Genomic DNA, 18,254 nt, shown 5'->3' on the forward strand with positions numbered 1-18,254 from the left:
GAAAGTTTAGCGGTTTTCGCGATACGTACCTGGATCTAGTCATGCAATTGGCGTGTGTGCACCATTTACGGTTTGGGCTGTGGTACCACTTCTAGCTGGGAATAATAACTAGAACTGCAAACAGTTATGCAGGGGTCCAAGCAATGTGCATTTCGCCGGCACAACGTACCTGGATCTAGTCATGCAATTGGCGTGTGTGCACCATTTACGGTTTGGGCTGTGGTACCACTTCTAGCTGGGAATAATAACTAGAACTGCAAGCAGTTATGCAGGGGTCCAAGCGATGTGCATTTCGCCGGCACAACGCGACAAGAAATGTGCATTTCGCCGGCACAACGCGAAGCAAGTATTCAAAACGCTACCGTGAACAACCTGTGGAGATAAAGGTTTTGACTGTGAGAGGTTCGGTGTGGGAGTTTCGGCCCCAAACGCATCAAAATAGTTTTTACTGATTTGCAACGCGAAACATATATTCAAAATGCTACCGTTTCGTCAACGATGGTCGGATCAAAATAGTTTTGCTGATTTCTTGGCGTGTGCGTCTGAAGATGTCGTGTGCAAAGTTTGGTGTCAATTGGGCAAGAAATGTGGAAGGAGTAGCGAAAAGTCAGTTTAGCTGTTTTCGTGAATTTGCATAAAGAAAATACTGACGCAAATGGGCGTGGCCTATGCCAAAAGATGCAGCTGACTCCAGTGAATCTGTGCGTATAACGTTTTTGACTGTGGGAGCTTCGGTGTGGGAGTTATAGCCTAAAATGCGTTTTCAGAACATTCCATTGGCCAAATAGGAGATATACAATGTCGTCGTTTTTTGGCGCCGCCCTGTTGGTGAAATTTTCCAAAGACAATTTTCCTTTGCCAAATAACTCCCGCCCACATTAATAATTCTTGGCCATATTTTCTATATAGACTCGGGTTTGCCCCTTGATGGTTTCCCTTGAGTTTGAAGAACATTCCTTTGGCCAATTAGAAGATATACAATTTCCTCGTTTATTGCGCCCCCTTAGGGCGTAATTTTCCGAATTTTTTAGCGAACGCCGTTATGGTTAGCACCAACATGTGGGTAAAATTTGGACTCGATCCGATGTCTAATTTTTTTTTTTTTTCTGGATTTTTGATTTTCGACTTAAAACGTAGCTAATAAACAAATATTCAAAAGATGGAAGATCAAAAACGTCTTCAATGCTTTCCTTTTGTGTGCATCTGAAGATGTCGTGTGCAAGGTTTGGTGTTGATTGGTCAAGAAATTTGGGAGGAGTAGCGAAAATGCAGTTTCGCGTTTTTTGCGATTTTTCCGAAAAACAATTATCGACGCAAATGGGCGTGGCCTATGCCAAAAGATGCAGCAGATTCCAGTGAATATGTGGGTACAAGTTTTTGACTGTGGGAGTTTCGGTGTGGGAGTTATAGCCGCAAACGCGTTTTCCCTTGGTATAGCGCCACCTAGTGACCGGCGCGTCTGGATTTTGTGGACTGCGTAGTGTTCACGTACCTGGATCTAGTCATGCAATTGGTGTGTGTGCAACTTTTACGGTTTGGGCTGTGGACCCACTTCTAGGGGGAAATAATAATAATAATAGGAAGAAAAATCCTTTCAAAAACAATAGGGTTCCAACCTGTTGGCTTGGACCCCTAATAATCCTTACAAAAACAATAGGGATCCAACCTGTTGGCTTGGACCCCTAAAAACAGAAACGTGTGTACTGCAAGCAGTCCATTGGTCTTCAGTAACTCATGCACCTACAGCACTCTATCTAACCTGTCTGCAATAAGCCTTCTCATCACACGAATAATAAACCACTCGTTAAACTCCTGCCATGTCCCACCCTCACTCAAAACTGCTGTTATCAGACCTCTTCTGAAAAACCCCAACCTCGACCCAGAATGCCTCTCCAACTACCGGCCCTTCTCCCATCTACCATTCCTGTCGAAGGTGTTCGTAAAACATGTTGCTGCACAGCTACTGGAACATCTATAATGTCATTCACTGTTTGAAAAATTCCAATCTGGTTTCCGCACTGCCCATTGTACAGAGACAGCATTGTTGAGGGCAGTGTTTGTAATAACGCAGTTTAAAAGAACAAAGTTATGCAACGCCGTTATTTTTTCAGTAACGGGGTAATCTAATTAATTACTGTTTCCGTCGTTACAACGCCTTCACCGTTACTGTACGTTAAATGCGGTGCGTTACTATGAATTGATTGAATAAACTGCGTAGTCCGAACGCATCCCTGGCTCCAAACACAAACTGCTAGTGAGGAGACAGGGTGGGTTAACAACGACATAGATTGGCTAAGGCAGAGTCATGTTTCATGGTAGCCAATTGGAACCAGGCTTTTTACACACAAGCCAGGACACCCTCGCCACACCAAACAGATTCGATGAAGCAGCAGAAAGGGCGAGACCGGAGCAATCCGATGAAAAGTTGGCATTTTCTGTAGTATTTGGCAGATGTTCCACAGCCTTTGCAACCATGCAAAATTAAAATGCAGTTGGAAGTATATCCGGCCCTTGAATGGGCAGTTCAAACATTTAACACATTAAGACCAAGTGAAAACTGCTCAGAAAAATCGAAATTCTTTGACATATAGCAACTTTTTATTTTTTCTCAAATAGTTACTTTCCCTGGTAACTAGTTACTTTTATTATAGACTAATTCAGTTACTAACTCAGTTACTTTTTGGAACAAGTAGTGAGTAACTATAACTAATTGCTTTTTTAAAGTAACGTTCCCAATACTGTCTGAGGGTAACCAATGACCTTCTCATCTCTGCCGATTCTGGATCCCCCTCCCTGCTCATCCTACTCGACCTCTCAGCGGCTTTTGACACTGTCGACCACCATATCCTCCTAAGCCGCCTCCACACCGACATTGGTCTCCGTCACTCCACATTGGACTGGTTCACCTCGTACGTCAGTTTGGGATCAGCCCCCGTCACTTGTGGTGTCCCCCAAGGATCTGTCCTAGGACCCCTGATTTTCATTTTATAATAATAATAATACATTTAATTTAGAGGCGCCTTTCAAGACACCCAAGGTCACCTTACAGAGCATATAGTCATCATACATTATTTAAAAAACAAGACATTGTGTAAAAATAAATAAACATAAGCAATAAGAAATAAATAAAACAAAAACAAGACGAAACAAAACAAAAAAACAATCAAAACAGTGATCAGTTAGACGTTGTGTGCGAGTTTGAACAGGTGAGTTGTGACTTGAAGGTTGTAATGGTGTCTGATTGTTTTATGTGTGGGGGGAGGGAGTTCCAGAGCCTGGGTGCTGAACAGCTGAATGACCGGGCACCCATTGTAGTGAGTCGTGATGTGGGGATACATAGTAGTCCAGCAGAGGTTGAGCGGAGGGAGCGGGAGGGAGTGTATTCTTGGAGGAGGTCACAGAGATAACTGGGGGCTAGGTTGTGGAGAGCTTTGTAGGTGAGGAGTAGGGTTTTGTATTGGATACGGTAGTGTACTGGGAGCCAGTGAAGTTGAATGAGGACAGGGGTGATGTGGTCAGATGATTTGGTGCGGGTGATGATCCGGGCGGCTGAGTTCTGAATGATCTGCAGTCTGTTGATGAGTTTGGTGGGGAGTCCGGTGAGGAGGGCGTTGCAGTAGTCTATGCGTGATGTGACAAATGAGTGAACTAGGATTTCAGTGCTGGATTGGGTCAGTGATGGGCGGAGTCTGGCGATGTTGCGGAGGTGGAAGAATGCAGTCCGGGTGATGTTGTGAATATGGGGTGCGAATGAGAGGGTGTTGTCCAGGATGACACCGAGGCTCTTGACTTTGGAGGAGAAGGGTACTGGGAATCCATCGATAATTATGAGTGGAGCTGGGGTGTGTTGTGATTTAGTGAGGGTGGATTTGGATCCGATGAGCAGGGCCTCGGTCTTGTTTCCATTGAGTTTCAGGAAGTTCCTGCTCAACCAGCTCCGGATCTCTTCCAGGCACGTGATGAGGGAGGTGGGGGGGATGGCAGCGGTGGGTTTGGTAGAGATGTAGACCTGTGTGTCGTCAGCGTAGCAGTGAAAATGGACCCCATGGTGACGGAGGAGTGTGCCCAGCGGAGGGAAGGTAAGTGGTGAAGAGGAGTGGACCCAAGACTGACCCCTGGGGGACACCCAGTGAGATATCTGAACACCCAGACTTGTGGTTGCTTAGTTGAACAAATTGTTGACGGCCGGTGAGGTAGGATGTAAACCAGGAGAGTGCAGCACCAGTGATCCCAATACCAGCTAGGCGGTCCAGGAGCAGAGGGTGGGAGATGGTGTCGAATGCTGCGCTGCGATCGAGGAGGATGAGAATGGTGAGTAATCCAGAGTCGGCTGCAAGGAGGAGGTCGTTGGTGATTTTGACTAGGGCTGTTTCAGTGTTGTGTTTTGGACGGAAGCCAGATTGGAACGGTTCGTGGAGATTGTTAATGTCGAGGTGGGACTGTAGTTGTGCGGCAACCACCCTTTCAAGTGTTTTGGAGATGAAAGGGAGATTTGAGATGGGCCGGTAATGGTTAAGGTCAGATGGGTCAGCACCAGGTTTTTTCAGGATGGGAGTGATGGCAGCCAGCTTGAGAGCGAGGGGTACAGTACCAGTAGTGAGGGAGGAGTTAATTATGTTGGTGATCATGGGGGAGATGGACGGAAGACATGCTTTGACAAGGGAGGTGGGAAGAGGATCGAGCTGACAGGTGGTGGTTTTGGCTTTGCGGATGAGTTCTGAGACGGTCTGTTCTGTTACTAGGGTGAAGTCAGAGAGGGAGCTGATGAGAGGTTGGCCAGAGGTGATCATCCAGGGTGGGTCATCAGAGGGGGTGCGAGATGAGGCCAGTTGTTGGTGAATGGTGTTGATTTTAGAGCTGAAGAAGTCAAGGAACGCAGTGCATTGGGTGGTGGAAATATCTGGAGGGAGAGATTTAGGAGGCTGAAGTAAGTGGTTGACTGTTGAGAAGAGGACTCTGCTGTTGCCTGTACCAGTGTTGATGAGGTTGGAGTAGTATGAGGTTTTGGCAGTGGTGAGGGCATTCTTGTAGTGATGGAGGTGGTCCGAATACATTTGGCGGTGTACAGTGAGTTTTGTCTTATTGTAGAGTCGCTCCAGTCGACGACCAGTGGCTTTGAGCTGGCGCAGATGAGGAGTGAACCAGGGAGCAGTGTGGGTGAATGAGACTGAGCGGGTTTTCAGGGGGGCCAGGGTGGTGAGGGAGGAGGAGAGGCAGTTATTGTAGTGAGTCACCAGGTCAGTCAGGGAGGAAGCTGGGGGAGGGTTGGGGTAGGAGCTGATCATGGTGGAGAGGTCTGTGGTGTTGATAAGTTTGATGTTTCTGAAGGAGATGGTCCGTTGTTCCTTGGTTTTGTGGAGTTGGGTATGAATGTCAAAAAGTACAGCTTTGTGGTCGGAGATGGGGAAATCAATGACATCAAGGTTAGTGGGAGTGATGTCAGTGCAGCAGATTAAATCCAGAATGTGACCTTTGTTATGGGTTGGGAGGTTGACATGTTGTGTGATGCCAAGACAGTCCAGAAGTGATGTGAAGTCATTAGCAAAAGTACAGGATGGGTTGTCAATGTGGATGTTGAAATCACCAAGGAGGATAACAGTGGGGGACATTGCACATACAGATGTAAGTAGTGATGAGAATTCATTGAGGAAAATGGCGGAGGGTTTTGGTGGTCTGTAAATGGTGACAATGATAGTGGGTTTGGGGCCGGAGAGTTTTACAGCTAGACATTCAAAGGAGGAGTGAAGGGGGACTGTGACAGTGGTGACTTTGATGTTATCACGATGGAGGAGAGCGAGGCCACCCTCCCATTAACCCGGGGTTTGCTAATAAAAGAAAAACCTGGTGGGACAGCTTCATTTAGATGGGAGAAGTCATTTGGTTGTTGCCAGGTCTCAGTGAGGCAGAGAATGTCTAGGCTCTGGTCAACAATAAAGTCATTTATCAAAAGGGCCTTATTACTGAGGGATCTGGTGTTCAGCAGACAGAGTTTCAGACAGGTGAGTGGAGTGTAGCAGGTTGCTTTGAGCAGAGGGGACAGGACACTGTGATTGACGGTACTGACCGTACGGGCTGTGCGAGGAAGGGGGCGGGGCCCAGTGGACCAGAAGGAGCGGATGTTTTTGTTGCTGGTGTGAGTGTACTGAAAATTCCGTCCAGAGCCTCGGTGGATGTATTTTGGTCGTTTGAGAATGTCCTGGTGGGATGCAAGCTGAGGTGGTTGGGTCCTTGAGAAGATCCGTAGACGTAACATCTCCGTTACCGAGTAACGGAGCGGCAGAGATGCACTCGTTACGTGAGAGTCAAACATAGCGCAATCCAGAGGAACAGGTTAAAATCCACAGGTTGTGAAGTCGGAAGAAGCCAGCTGTAGATCCAGGCGATTATGGTGAAGCCACAGAGCCAGCACTGCGGAGGCAGAGGAGTGGAGCAAGCCGGTTGTAGCTACACTGGAGACGGGGAAGCCAGTTGGACGGCGCCGGCGCCGGCGCCGGGGGTTATCAGCAGTCTAGCCGGCCAGCAGGTGTCATCCACCAACAGCTGCACGACTCCACGCACAAAAACACAAAACAAAACACGCAGACGTTTAACGTTCAGAAATAAATGAATAAATCAAGAAAACTGACGCAGTTACTTAACTTAACTTTGTAGTCCGATCCGAGGTCCAGAAGGGTCCAGAAGGGTTTCAGACAGAAGGTGTTGAAAGTAAGCAAAAGAAAACTGATGAAAAAGTTAAAAGACTAGAAAGAAAAAGAAAATCGCGAAAAAATAATGTTCAAAAATGACGTTCCGGTAAGCAGCAGCAGCAACAGCGTTCAAAAGGCAACAGCGTCCACCAACTGTACGACCTCACGTAAAAACACGTAGAAATAAAGAAAACTGGCGCACTGACAATAGCGAAAAGTGACTATATATAACTAGTAGACTTAGCTAAACTACTAAAGACCAAAAAAAAACGGCAAAATGTTCAATGCAATCGTGAGAAATATCGGAAATACTGAATAAAAACAAGCCATACAGAGCGGCGTTAGACTCGCCAGCGTCCCCGTTACTAGGCAACTAGTGATTGTTTATATATGCTGCCACTGGGTCGTGTCATCAGCCGACCAGGCATCTCTTTTCACTGCTATGCCGATGACACTCAGTTGTACCCGCGAACCGACCCCAACCTATGCTCTACCCCAGTCTCTTCTTAGGGCGTGGATGAGTCACAACTTCCTCCAGCTCAACAGCTCTAAAGCTGAAGCCATACACATTGGCACCCCTCATCAGGTCCAGTCATTACTAGGGGTGTAACGATTCATGCGATGCATCGATGAATCGATTGTCAGTCCTACCGATTCAACTAAATCGATCTGCTAAAATAAATAAATAGAATGAATCGCTTTGGCTTCACCAATAATCTATATAAATGCTTTAAATCGTATGAATCGATTATGATTAATGTTTTAAGACTTAGTTTACACGTTTATTTTGTGAAGTGCAGCTCGGTAATCCGTAACTCTGTCGTCAGCTTGCAAGGAAGTCCCACAAGTTTTTTTTTCTCCCTCACCCTCTACTGGTGCATTTTAGGGCTGTCAAAACGAACTTCGCTATTCGAATATAATTCGAATTTTTAAAAAAGGAGAACATTCGAGTGCGGCAACTAACGTTCGAACTCAAGAATTACATTTAACTTTTGCCTAGCAACGACGCAAATCAAAGTCAACGTCCTGCGTCGTGACGTTCGGCATTGTATGCTTACAAGATGGTGAAAAGCAGCGCGCGAGCAGACACAGAGATGGAAAGCATAACTTTCGGATTTCCATCGAGAAACGGGAAGATTACGTCCAGAGAAACCGTCATTTGCAAATTATGCTGTAAATCGTTAAAGTACCACTCGACTACGAGCAACATGAGCGCACACCTCCATTCAGTGCATTACTCGGAGTACGCAGAACAGTTAGCGGCTGAGGAAGAGCCACGGTCAAAACAGCCAAGAATAACATCGTAAAATAGCAGTGTGTGTGTGTATTTGAATGATTGAACATCAGCTTCTTCATTAAACATCATTGCTTGAATATTTCTGGCGTTATATCTTACCTATTTATATAAGTTTTGTATTGATTTGGTAAAACTTGTTGTAAATGTTACATAACAGATTTGGTTGACGCGCCCTCTAGTGGACGCGGGACGTAGGCCTAATAATAAGATGGTATCGGTGTATATAATGATGTAATAAAAAATAAATAAAAAAACATTAAAATATTCGAATATTATTCGAATATTCAACATAAGAAACATTAGAAATTCGAATATGATTTGAGGGGAGGATTGACAGCCCTAGTGCATTTCAAACATGGCAGAGAGCGGCAGCGAGATTGTTAATGCACCAGCAAACTTGAAATCCAAAGTGTGGAAGCATTTTGGCTTCGCAAAGAATAATGGTAAAATTGACAAGGGGTGTGTGACGAGGCGCATAGCTTCTGTCAATGTTGCCTATGTGTGTTTGTCTTGTTTGACTATGTATTCCGTTACCTTCATACTGTTTTAAAATCATTTATCAACCATGTCATTTATCAAGCGCGCTACGGCAGTTTAATACAATCTTGCAAGTACCATCATTACAACGTTCTGTTTAATACCATTTACCATTAACGTCAACTTTTCTGTTGCAATAACCATTCAAACAAGTATGTCGTTGTCAAATTCCAGGTTTGTTTATTTAGTTTAAAAGTTACATGTTAACACAGCATAAATGTTCGTCTTACCAGCGTCTCGTCTAGACTTTGTATTAGGGAATGTGTGCCGCGTTAACGGGGTTTAAATTAACGTCATAACTTCCGGGTAAACCGGAAGTGACCCCGAGTTTTTGTAATTATGTTTATTGCAGTTTTTGTATATTTTGGCTACGCCAAAATCTAACAATAATATAAAGGTCCAGTATGCTTAAGTTCGAGTTGATGTTTTTGTGACTCTCAAGCCCATTCAGTTTGTTTAGTGAAAAGTATTTTTCTTTTTTGTTGATTTTCGTTTTATTTTTATTGCCTTATGGGCCTTAAATTGGGAAAATAAAAGAATCCCATCTTTTTCCAAACTTCTCGTCGGCTCCTGAGTGATTTTCCATCTAGTTCAAGACGCTCCAACACATCTACCCATGACAGGGTGTCACATTATTGCATGTTTATTTCACGGATATAGAATTTTGGTTCAAAGTTACTGAATCGAATCGTGGTTTACAGAATCGAATCGAATCGTTCCAAAAAAAAAAAATTGTCCTTGATTCGAATCGCCAACTACTGAATCGTTAATCGAATCGTCTGAAGCCAAAGATTCACACCCCTAATCATCACCCATAACCACCATCTCCTTCTCCGGTCAAGACATCCCCCTCTCAACCACAGTTACCAACCTCGGTTTGAAGCTGGACCCACAACTGACATTTGCAAACAACATCAAACATGTGTACAAAACCTGCTTTTTCCATATCAAGAACATTTCTGAACTCCGCCCCTTCCTCACTTTCTCTGACGCAGAGAGACTCGTCCATTCATTAATCTCTTCCAGGCTTGATTACTGTAACAGCCTGCTCATCGGTATACCCAATAAACACCTTCAGAAACTTCAATTCATTCAGAACAGCGCTGACCGAACTCTGATGAAAACCTGCAAATACGACCACATCACCCCCATTCTTCAGAACCTCCACTGGCTCCCCATAACCTCAAGAATTCATTACAAGATCGCCCTCATCACCCACTTTTGCATCTGCAGCAACGCCCCGCAATACCTCAAAGACCTCCTTACACCTCCCTCATCCGCCCATAACCTCCAGCCCCAAAGCACAAACCTCCATCAGCCCCGCACAAGACTTTGCACCATGGGAGACCGAGCATTCTGCTCCGCTGCCCCTCACATCTGGAATTCCCTTCCTGAACATCTGCGAAAACCCCAGTCTGTGGACACTTTTTAAAATAAGGGCTAACAACTTTTTTGTTCAAGCAGGTGTTCTTAAGTTGTCCTTAGATTTTTCAAAATTGAATCTGCACCTCAACTCCTCTTTAAGCTGTTTTATATGAATGTATTTTATCACAGGATTTTAATGAGTTATTGCCCTTGAGCACGTTGACGTTGACAATTGTATTCATTGAAACCATATACGAAAATTAAAAGGCATAGAATAAAACACTGCATTGCCACTAAACAGTAGTTCAAATAGGCCGTACCGATGTGTACACAAAAGACTATTCCTGACACTCCTCTGCCCCGCTGTGTTCGCTCTGGCTGTGGTCGCTCCGCACTGTTTCGGCCCGTGGCAAAGCGGGTCATCGTCGCTGCTGTCCAAGGCATTTTGAGACGCAGCATTTATTTAATGCTCATATGACCTAGTGCTGAAAAAAAGTTATATGAAAAAGTGTGAGGGGAGCGGTGGTGCGCTAAACTTGTTCTGTGAGCAGCTGGATGTGAACCATGGTGTGAACACAACGATCGATTTTCGACTGTGCGCGCATGCACTGGTGTAATTGAGCTGCGCTGCTATATATCTTTTTTATCAATGTAGCGAGTTGCGAGTCTAGTCCAGGCTGAGTTTTTTTGTTCCAGCACCCCCTGCTGAGAATACGTTCCCGCGGCTATGATTATAAATATAAACAAGCCAGCGATTTCCACTTCCACGACCACAGATTCGTTCGTTGCTCCCCCTACTGTTCTGGCGGAGAATCCCCTTGCAATACGCGCAATCCTTAAGGAACCTTAAAGGAACCGTAAATCAAAACTTGTCTAAAACAAGTCCCTTGTGTAAATTACGTGCTTACGTCTCTGCGTCTACGACCCTAAATCGGCCTTTAGAGGGATGCCAAAGGTCTGAGAAATTTGAAAACTTTTTACCCCTCCGAGGTCGAGGGATGTGCCATCCAAATTTTTTTTATATATTCCCACAATTACAATAGGTATGCACAGAATACTCTGTGAATACCTCACAATACTGAGAAAGGTGTATTTTTTTGTATAAGATCCCACACAAACTACAAACCGTGAATACAACCTTTGAGGTATACCAGCGAAAACAGCGGTGAATTGGAGAATTCACCTATACTGCTGCATGTTTTTCTGTGCAGAGACACCACTATGTATGCAATCTCTGCAGAAGTGAAGGGCCTGGACACGGTGGTCAGCCTGCTGTCAGACGCTGTGCTGCAGCCTCGCCTGCTGGGTCAGTCGGCCATTGGTCTTTAAACTCTGTGTGTTCACTCAGTGATTACAGGGTGACCCATGTCATAAACACATTACATCACTGGAATTGATTTGAAAAAGAAGACCAGGTGGGAGAAGAAGAATGCTAACAAATATATCCTATCCTTAAAAAATGATAATATTGAAGAATCTATAGAAAGATTTTGAAAACCTTTGCAATGACTAAAAATAACGTGCAGGGAAATGTGGTGAATTTTGCATTGATTTAGTTTGTTTTGTTTTAAATTAAAAAAAGATCATGGTAATAGCATACACTATATCTGACTGAGTGAATGCTTGTCTGTCTGCCCAAAGATGAGGAGATCGAGATGACTCAAATGGCCGTGCGTTTTGAGCTGGAGGATCTGAACATGAGGCCCGATCCTGAGCCGTTACTGACAGAGATGATACATGCTGTAAGCTCCGTCAAACGCCACACTCGGTGTGTGTGTGTGTACAGATATCAGACTTATCAAGTTCTTCTCATTGTGACTCTTCAACCATTCTTTCACTGTATAACACTTAATAATTAATTAATTTATTAATCCTATGAGATAAATTCAGATGTTTCAGCAGCAAATTACAGAAAATATATATAAACAGTGCATCAAACTAGTACCTTGTAAACACTACTACTAGTGTATTCGCTGCAATGACAGTGACCTAGTGAAGATCTAATCTCATCACATTTATGTACTTATATTTGCCTGGTGGTCATTCCTTGTGACCTCTTCTGCGTGGCATTACCGCTCGTAGGCAGCGTACCGCGGGAACACGGTGGGCCTGCCGCGCTTCTGTCCCGGCGACAACGTGGACAAGATCGACCAGGCCGTGCTGCACGGCTACCTGCGCAGCTACTACTGTCCTCAGCGCATGGTGCTGGCCGGGGTGGGCATTGAGCATGAGCAGCTGGTGAAGTGTGCCCGCCGGTACCTGCTGAACACCAGGCCGGTGTGGGGCGAGGCCACGCCCACCGACGTGGACCTCTCCGTGGCCCAGTATACCGGCGGCATCGTCAAGGTGGGACAGGAAATCCCAATGCTCAGAATTATATTATAAATGCACTTTATAGGTATAATAGCCTTATGTATTTTTATGAAACAGAATATATCACACAGACACGAAACACTTCTCTCTGTCTCGTGTCTGTCTCTCTCTTATATACATTTTTGTGCTGATTTTTTACCGAGCTGTCCACCATCCAAGTGAAGTCATTTAGTTGGTTTATACTGCTTGATGTTTCTTTGTGATCAGATGGAGAAGGATATGTCTGACGTCAGTCTGGGCCCCACCCCCATCCCAGAACTTGCACACATCATGATTGGTCTGGAGAGCTGCTCGTTTCTGGTGGGTCTCCTTTGATTGGCTGCTCTAGTAGCTAGCATCCTAGGTTGAGAGAACTTAAAGAGGGGGAAAATTTGGGGGTACTGTACACATCCAAATCACAGATATACATTTGAGTTGGATTAAATGAAGACAATTCGACATTAAGTGAGTAGGAGGAGGCTAAACTAAATGTTTTTAAGATGCTGGTTAACTCAGTGGTGGTTAAGAGGTGTATTCTGATGAGGGGCGTTTGGGCTCAACAGGAGGACGACTTCATCCCGTTCGCGGTGCTCAACATGATGATGGGCGGGGGCGGCTCCTTCTCCGCAGGCGGGCCGGGGAAAGGCATGTTTACCCGCCTCTACCTCAACGTCCTCAACAGGTGAACACCTCACTGCCGTACACATTTAATTCATTTGGGTAAACCCTCTGTTTCAAAGATGTATGTTTGACTGCGGCGGAAGTAGAGTGAGACAGTTTACTGGGCATTTGATGAGTGAGTAGAGTGAGATAGTGTGGTGAGGCTGACTGGAACTGTTTTGGAGGAGAGACTCCACATTTGAGGCATGATGATCTATATTAGAATGTGACTTGTGTCTTTGTTGTTCCGTTGTCAAGGCATCACTGGATGTACAACGCCACCGCCTACCATCACAGCTATGAGGACAGCGGCCTGCTCTGCATCCATGCCAGCGCCGACCCCCGACAGGTAGGCGGAGTACGGACCTCAACATTGTGATGTCATGTAGGCAGGTAGACGGCTAAGCTCAGAGTACAGACCTCAACATGGTGATGTCATCTCAGAGAACGGACCTCAGCATGGTGATGTCTCCACGGTTCACTGTTCTTAAAGTAGTGTTATTTCAACTCTTTATTCATTGCCTTTTATGTAATGTAATGTAATAGATATATGAGACTATGTTTGATCTTTCAAGTTTCTGTTCTGTCATATTTCTCTTTGATTTCATATATTTTCAAATATTTGCACCATCTTTATTTCATGGTTTATATCCAGTCAGTCATGGGTTCCATTGCTCCACCTCTGTTCTCTAGCTCATGTTTCCCTGTCTCTTGTTTTTCAATGTATGTTAAAACATTTGTAAACATGTCTGTGATAGTATGATTATTATGAATCACTTTCTATGTTTTAAAAGCTTCGGGAGATGGTGGAGATCATCACCAGGGAGTTCATCCAGATGGCGGGGACACCCGGAGAGGTAATGCCACAAAATACCAAATAACAATATTTAAAAATAATCCTGGTACAATAGTATTTTCCAATCATCCACAATGATCCATTTCCTTTTATCTTCAGAATCTCTCCTAATGATTAGTCCATGATGTGATTGGAGATTTGTACATGTTTTGATGATCTGTGTGAAAGATGGAGCTGGAGAGGGCTAAGACCCAGCTCAAATCCATGCTCATGATGAATCTGGAGTCGCGGCCGGTCGTCTTCGAGGACGTTGGTCGCCAGGTCCTCTCTACAGGGAAGAGGAAGCTGCCCCACGAGCTGTGTGCGCTCATCAGTGAGTCTGGATCCCCTGAACACATGCTAAGGAACATTTTAACTCTCTTGTTCTAGATAAAAGAATAGCATATATTTAAGTAAAAATATAAAACCTTTAGAAAATGTTTTTGACTGCCCAGGACTTCTTTTTAAAATATTATTACGTTTCTTTGGCATGTGATGAGAAAATGTGAGTAAATACTAAACAAATAGCAGGTTTATATAGAAACGTAAATACGCTGTGCTTATACATGAAGTCAACCCTTTCTTGTCGTTGCCAGGCAACGTTACCACCAGTGACATCAAGCGCGTCACCTCTAAGATGCTGCGCAGCAAGCCGGCGGTGGCGGCACTGGGAGACCTCACGGAGCTGCCCTCCTTCGAACACATCCAGGCTGCCCTGTCCAGCAAGGATGGGCGCCTGCCGCGCACCTACCGCCTGTTCCGGTAGACCCCGCGGACCCCCTCTGCCCCGGACCCCCACCACCATATATGTACATAAACCGTAAAGGGAACCTGGAGACCCACTCACACGACATCTCGCCCCAAGTAAGAGGGGCTGTGGGGGAGGGGACTTTGTTCTGGAGTCCACCCCAACCAGGAGATGTGGAGAGTATTTCCTTTTTTTGTCATTTTTAGTCTGTGTGTACCCAGCTGGAGCCTTTGTCATTTGGGAGGACCTGTTTTTTTTTTTACATTTGGGATTGTTTAACTGGTCACCCCAAATAACAAATGCTGTACCTAGACTTGACGAGCAGAGGACTTCTGAGAACCGAAGCCCCGCATCAATCAGTAGCAATTGTGGTTTGTGTGGTAGTTTTCCCTGTAGGCTTCCTGTTGTGTGATTCAGAGGTTGGTCCTCTATTTAGATGAGCCTTTATCTTCAGTTTGAGGAGGCGGGATAAACAAATTGTTTTCAGTTTTGCCTCTGTTCTTAAAGGAGAGTTAGGTGGTTTGCTCTGATGATACTTGGATTCAGGTCGCCCTCCAGGCAAACTGCTTAATTTGGAGGCTTTCTGTACATTTGGCTCATTGTCGTGCTAAAATACCAGATAAAATGAAAACTTGGAATTTCTCAGTCATCGATTGGTTACCCTGTGTAAGAATGTTTTATCTCTCCTCAACCCCGCTTGCCATGTTTTGCCTAATGCTACAAGAACATGAACACTGCACATGTATAAACTAACATACGTAGATTGATGTTAGCTTGTAGGTTTATCCAAGCCTATCAATATCTTACTACTATAATGGCAGGCCTGTCGCACCAGTTACTCAAGTTGGTCATATGCGCATTTCCACCGGAGGGTGCGGGTCGGTTCGGTGCGGCTTGGTTGAGTACTGAAGGTGCGGTTCGGCGCAGCTCAGTTACGGCTCGCGTTTCCTCCGCCGACAGTACCCTTATCGTAGGGCGGGGTTTGGCTTAAATCGGGAGCCTCTTTTATGTTAGGTAAAAACATCTAATTTGCCGAAATTGAGTGATAGGTTATACAATTAAGAAAAAACAACGGTGGGCCTCTTCATAACTAATATATATATTATTTTAATTCAATAATGTACAATTTTTTGCAAACCTTAATTTTTGGTGCCCCCCCAGGTACTTGGTGCCGTACGCACTCTGCGTACTCTGCGTATAGGGAGCGGCGGGCCTGGGTAAGACGTTATGTTTTTAAACATAACGCTTCCGCCGTCGAAAAACACTCCACGGTAAGACGTTCTGTCTATAGACTGTATAAATTGCGATAAAAGAAGGGAAGAGACAATTTCTCACTTCGACAAGCAACGGCAGGTCGTTCATTTTGTCATATAAAAGCTGTTAAATTCAATCATCGCACCGACCGGCATATCCGCACATAAGTCACGTGATATTAAATACAGTGTCCCTATAACACAAAACGGAAACATGTCAAAACAGTATGATGAATTATGTCTACAGAGCCAACACAAGACTACACCACGTTGCTCAAATGTAATATTACTCTCCTTGAGCCTCCCGAAATGTCTTTACACTTTGTTGCTCAAACTTAATATTACTCTTCTCTTGAGCCTCCCGAAATGTCTTGCAATATTGACATCCCCCTTCTCATCCTGCAGACTGTTTTAGTTTTATTTTTTCTTACGTTTTGTGTGTATGCTATGTGTGACTGTTGGCTACTGCTGCCTGTCTTGGCCAGGACACTGGCAGAGATGTTTAATCTCAATGATTATTATTTTCAACTAACCAATAGTAGTTGCCTTGCATTTTAAAATGTCAATGCACCTTTCAGCCCTGAATAACAGTAAAAGCTATTTAATATTTGATTTGCATATACTACACTTTTTTTAGTGCTTAGCTGCTTTCAGACACACGTGCAAGTCCTGATATTCTCCTGATGGGCCGTATGTGTGAACAACATATCCTGACATTTGTACCCTGAAAATCTAATGTATAATACTACCCCCTGAGGTAGTATTTTCTCCGTAGGAAATGTAAATGACCTTAAATGTGAATGAGTAGAAAGTCTGTATTTCTCACACCACTTCAGTGGGCGTGTTGATGACGCTTCTGCATTTCATTGAGTGGCCCCCTAAATGATAATCAGCCTGTTGCCTTTTGTTCGCAGAATGGTTAAAAAATATTTAAATGATGGCACTGCTTTTAAGAGTAAATTGTGGTGAACTAATTTTATACGTTGTAACATTATAGGCAAATTGTTGTATTATGCGCCCAGAATTTAGTAACATTATCGACTGGGATTTCCAAATTATTGCTATGGGTTTAATTACAACCAGAGGTTGAGCGAGCAAAAACTCTAGTAATATTAATATGGCCATAAATACAATTATTTATTTTAAAAGTCCTGATGTTTTCAAATGCAGGTTGGATGGTTGATAAACTTCCCAGCTGAAGATCACTTTTAAAACCTTTTTATTACATCATGTTACATCAGACAAGTCATAGAAAATAAGTTGGGTCTGGACTAACCCACAGGCACTTTCAGTAGCAGAATGAATGATCACTGAGACACCAGCTACTGCTCCTCATGCAACAAGCCAACACACTCTTAGCTAGTTAGTGCCATACAGTACATTATATGGGGAAGCTGCACAATGACAGTCTGTCTGGGGATAAGAAAGAACGCAGCCAACTAAAGGTAGAAGTCTGTTTTAACAATCCATGTTTCTTCTTAAGCAAACACTTGCTTCCGAGATACAGTTGCATGTGGCGTCATTCAAGGTCTGAACTACACCAGTTACTTTCCACTGAAACATCCATACGATACCATCTGGGTGTGGGGAGGAGACCTTGGGAAAGACCCAGGACTATGGAGAGATTAGATCAACACTGGCCTGGGAACGCCTCGGGATCCCCCCGTCGGAGCTGGTCAATGGGCTGTGTTTGTTGTTGTCGCAGCCGCGTTTACATGGACACATCTATGCCGCATAGATTTCTATGCGGCATAGAAAATGGTCATGTATACGCCTCATTCGGAATACAATTATCTGTTCGGCATAGATTCTATGCCGAATAGAATAGGTGGTGTAGTCCGTTTTAAATCGCCATGTATACACTTATTCCGCATAGATTGGGGTTTAACTTAGAGCAGCCGCAGTAGTTCACTGAGCTCCGTCGGTACTTTTAAGCACACCGAACTTCACCGCTGTCAAGGAAAGTGGGTTTATTGCCTGATTCACGTCTTTGTTATCACTCCGTAAAAGTAGTCCGGTAAGCGTGTCCGGTTGCTAAGCGACGGGACATGGCCCGGGTGTTTATTAATGAGGTGTCCGCGCGCGTCCGAGATAACTGTAAATGACTAGGCTACTACTAGTACTTTTGCAGGCTGAACGTTAAAATACTTCTTAACTTAGAGAGATGGCAGCTGCAGTAGTGCGCAATTGGACCTTCGAGGATTCCTGGTCACTAAATTCCCGTAAGACCACTCTCTCCCACCAGTCTTGGCTGTGGACTCGCATCCAAATTCCTCTTGTTTGCGGCGGAGCATAGGGTAAATATAAAGATCTGACGAGAAATTGACGTTGCTGCGCTGTCCTCCTCCTTCTTAATTGAAGGGGCAGGCAGAGAAAAGCTCTCTCCTGCTGTGCTTTCATTAAAATCAAATTTAAAATCCCCGATAGTGATAAGACATCCATTATGTCGCCGCCGGTCCAGAGACGTGTCAGGTGTGCGCGAGAGACATAACGGACACTTTTGTTACTGCCATGTATACAG

General features: G+C 44.5%; 1 protein-coding gene across 1 annotated transcript in view; it reads left to right on the forward strand.

The window, feature by feature from the left end:
• pmpca (peptidase, mitochondrial processing subunit alpha) overlaps window positions 1-16,343 on the forward strand; it is a 17,845-nt gene extending 1,502 nt beyond the window's left edge. The window contains exons 5-13 of the mRNA XM_030363148.1: window positions 11,097-11,191; window positions 11,527-11,627; window positions 11,968-12,231; window positions 12,466-12,558; window positions 12,801-12,919; window positions 13,156-13,246; window positions 13,692-13,754; window positions 13,922-14,066; window positions 14,329-16,343. Coding sequence (XP_030219008.1) covers window positions 11,097-11,191; window positions 11,527-11,627; window positions 11,968-12,231; window positions 12,466-12,558; window positions 12,801-12,919; window positions 13,156-13,246; window positions 13,692-13,754; window positions 13,922-14,066; window positions 14,329-14,498 — 1,141 coding nt within the window. The 3' untranslated portion in view covers window positions 14,499-16,343. The remainder of the gene's footprint in view (window positions 1-11,096; window positions 11,192-11,526; window positions 11,628-11,967; window positions 12,232-12,465; window positions 12,559-12,800; window positions 12,920-13,155; window positions 13,247-13,691; window positions 13,755-13,921; window positions 14,067-14,328) is intronic.
• Window positions 16,344-18,254: the final 1,911 nt, after the last annotated feature.

The sequence above is a fragment of the Gadus morhua genome, chromosome 8 (genome assembly GCF_902167405.1).
Source record: "Gadus morhua chromosome 8, gadMor3.0, whole genome shotgun sequence".
Taxonomy (NCBI): Eukaryota; Metazoa; Chordata; class Actinopteri; order Gadiformes; family Gadidae; genus Gadus; species Gadus morhua.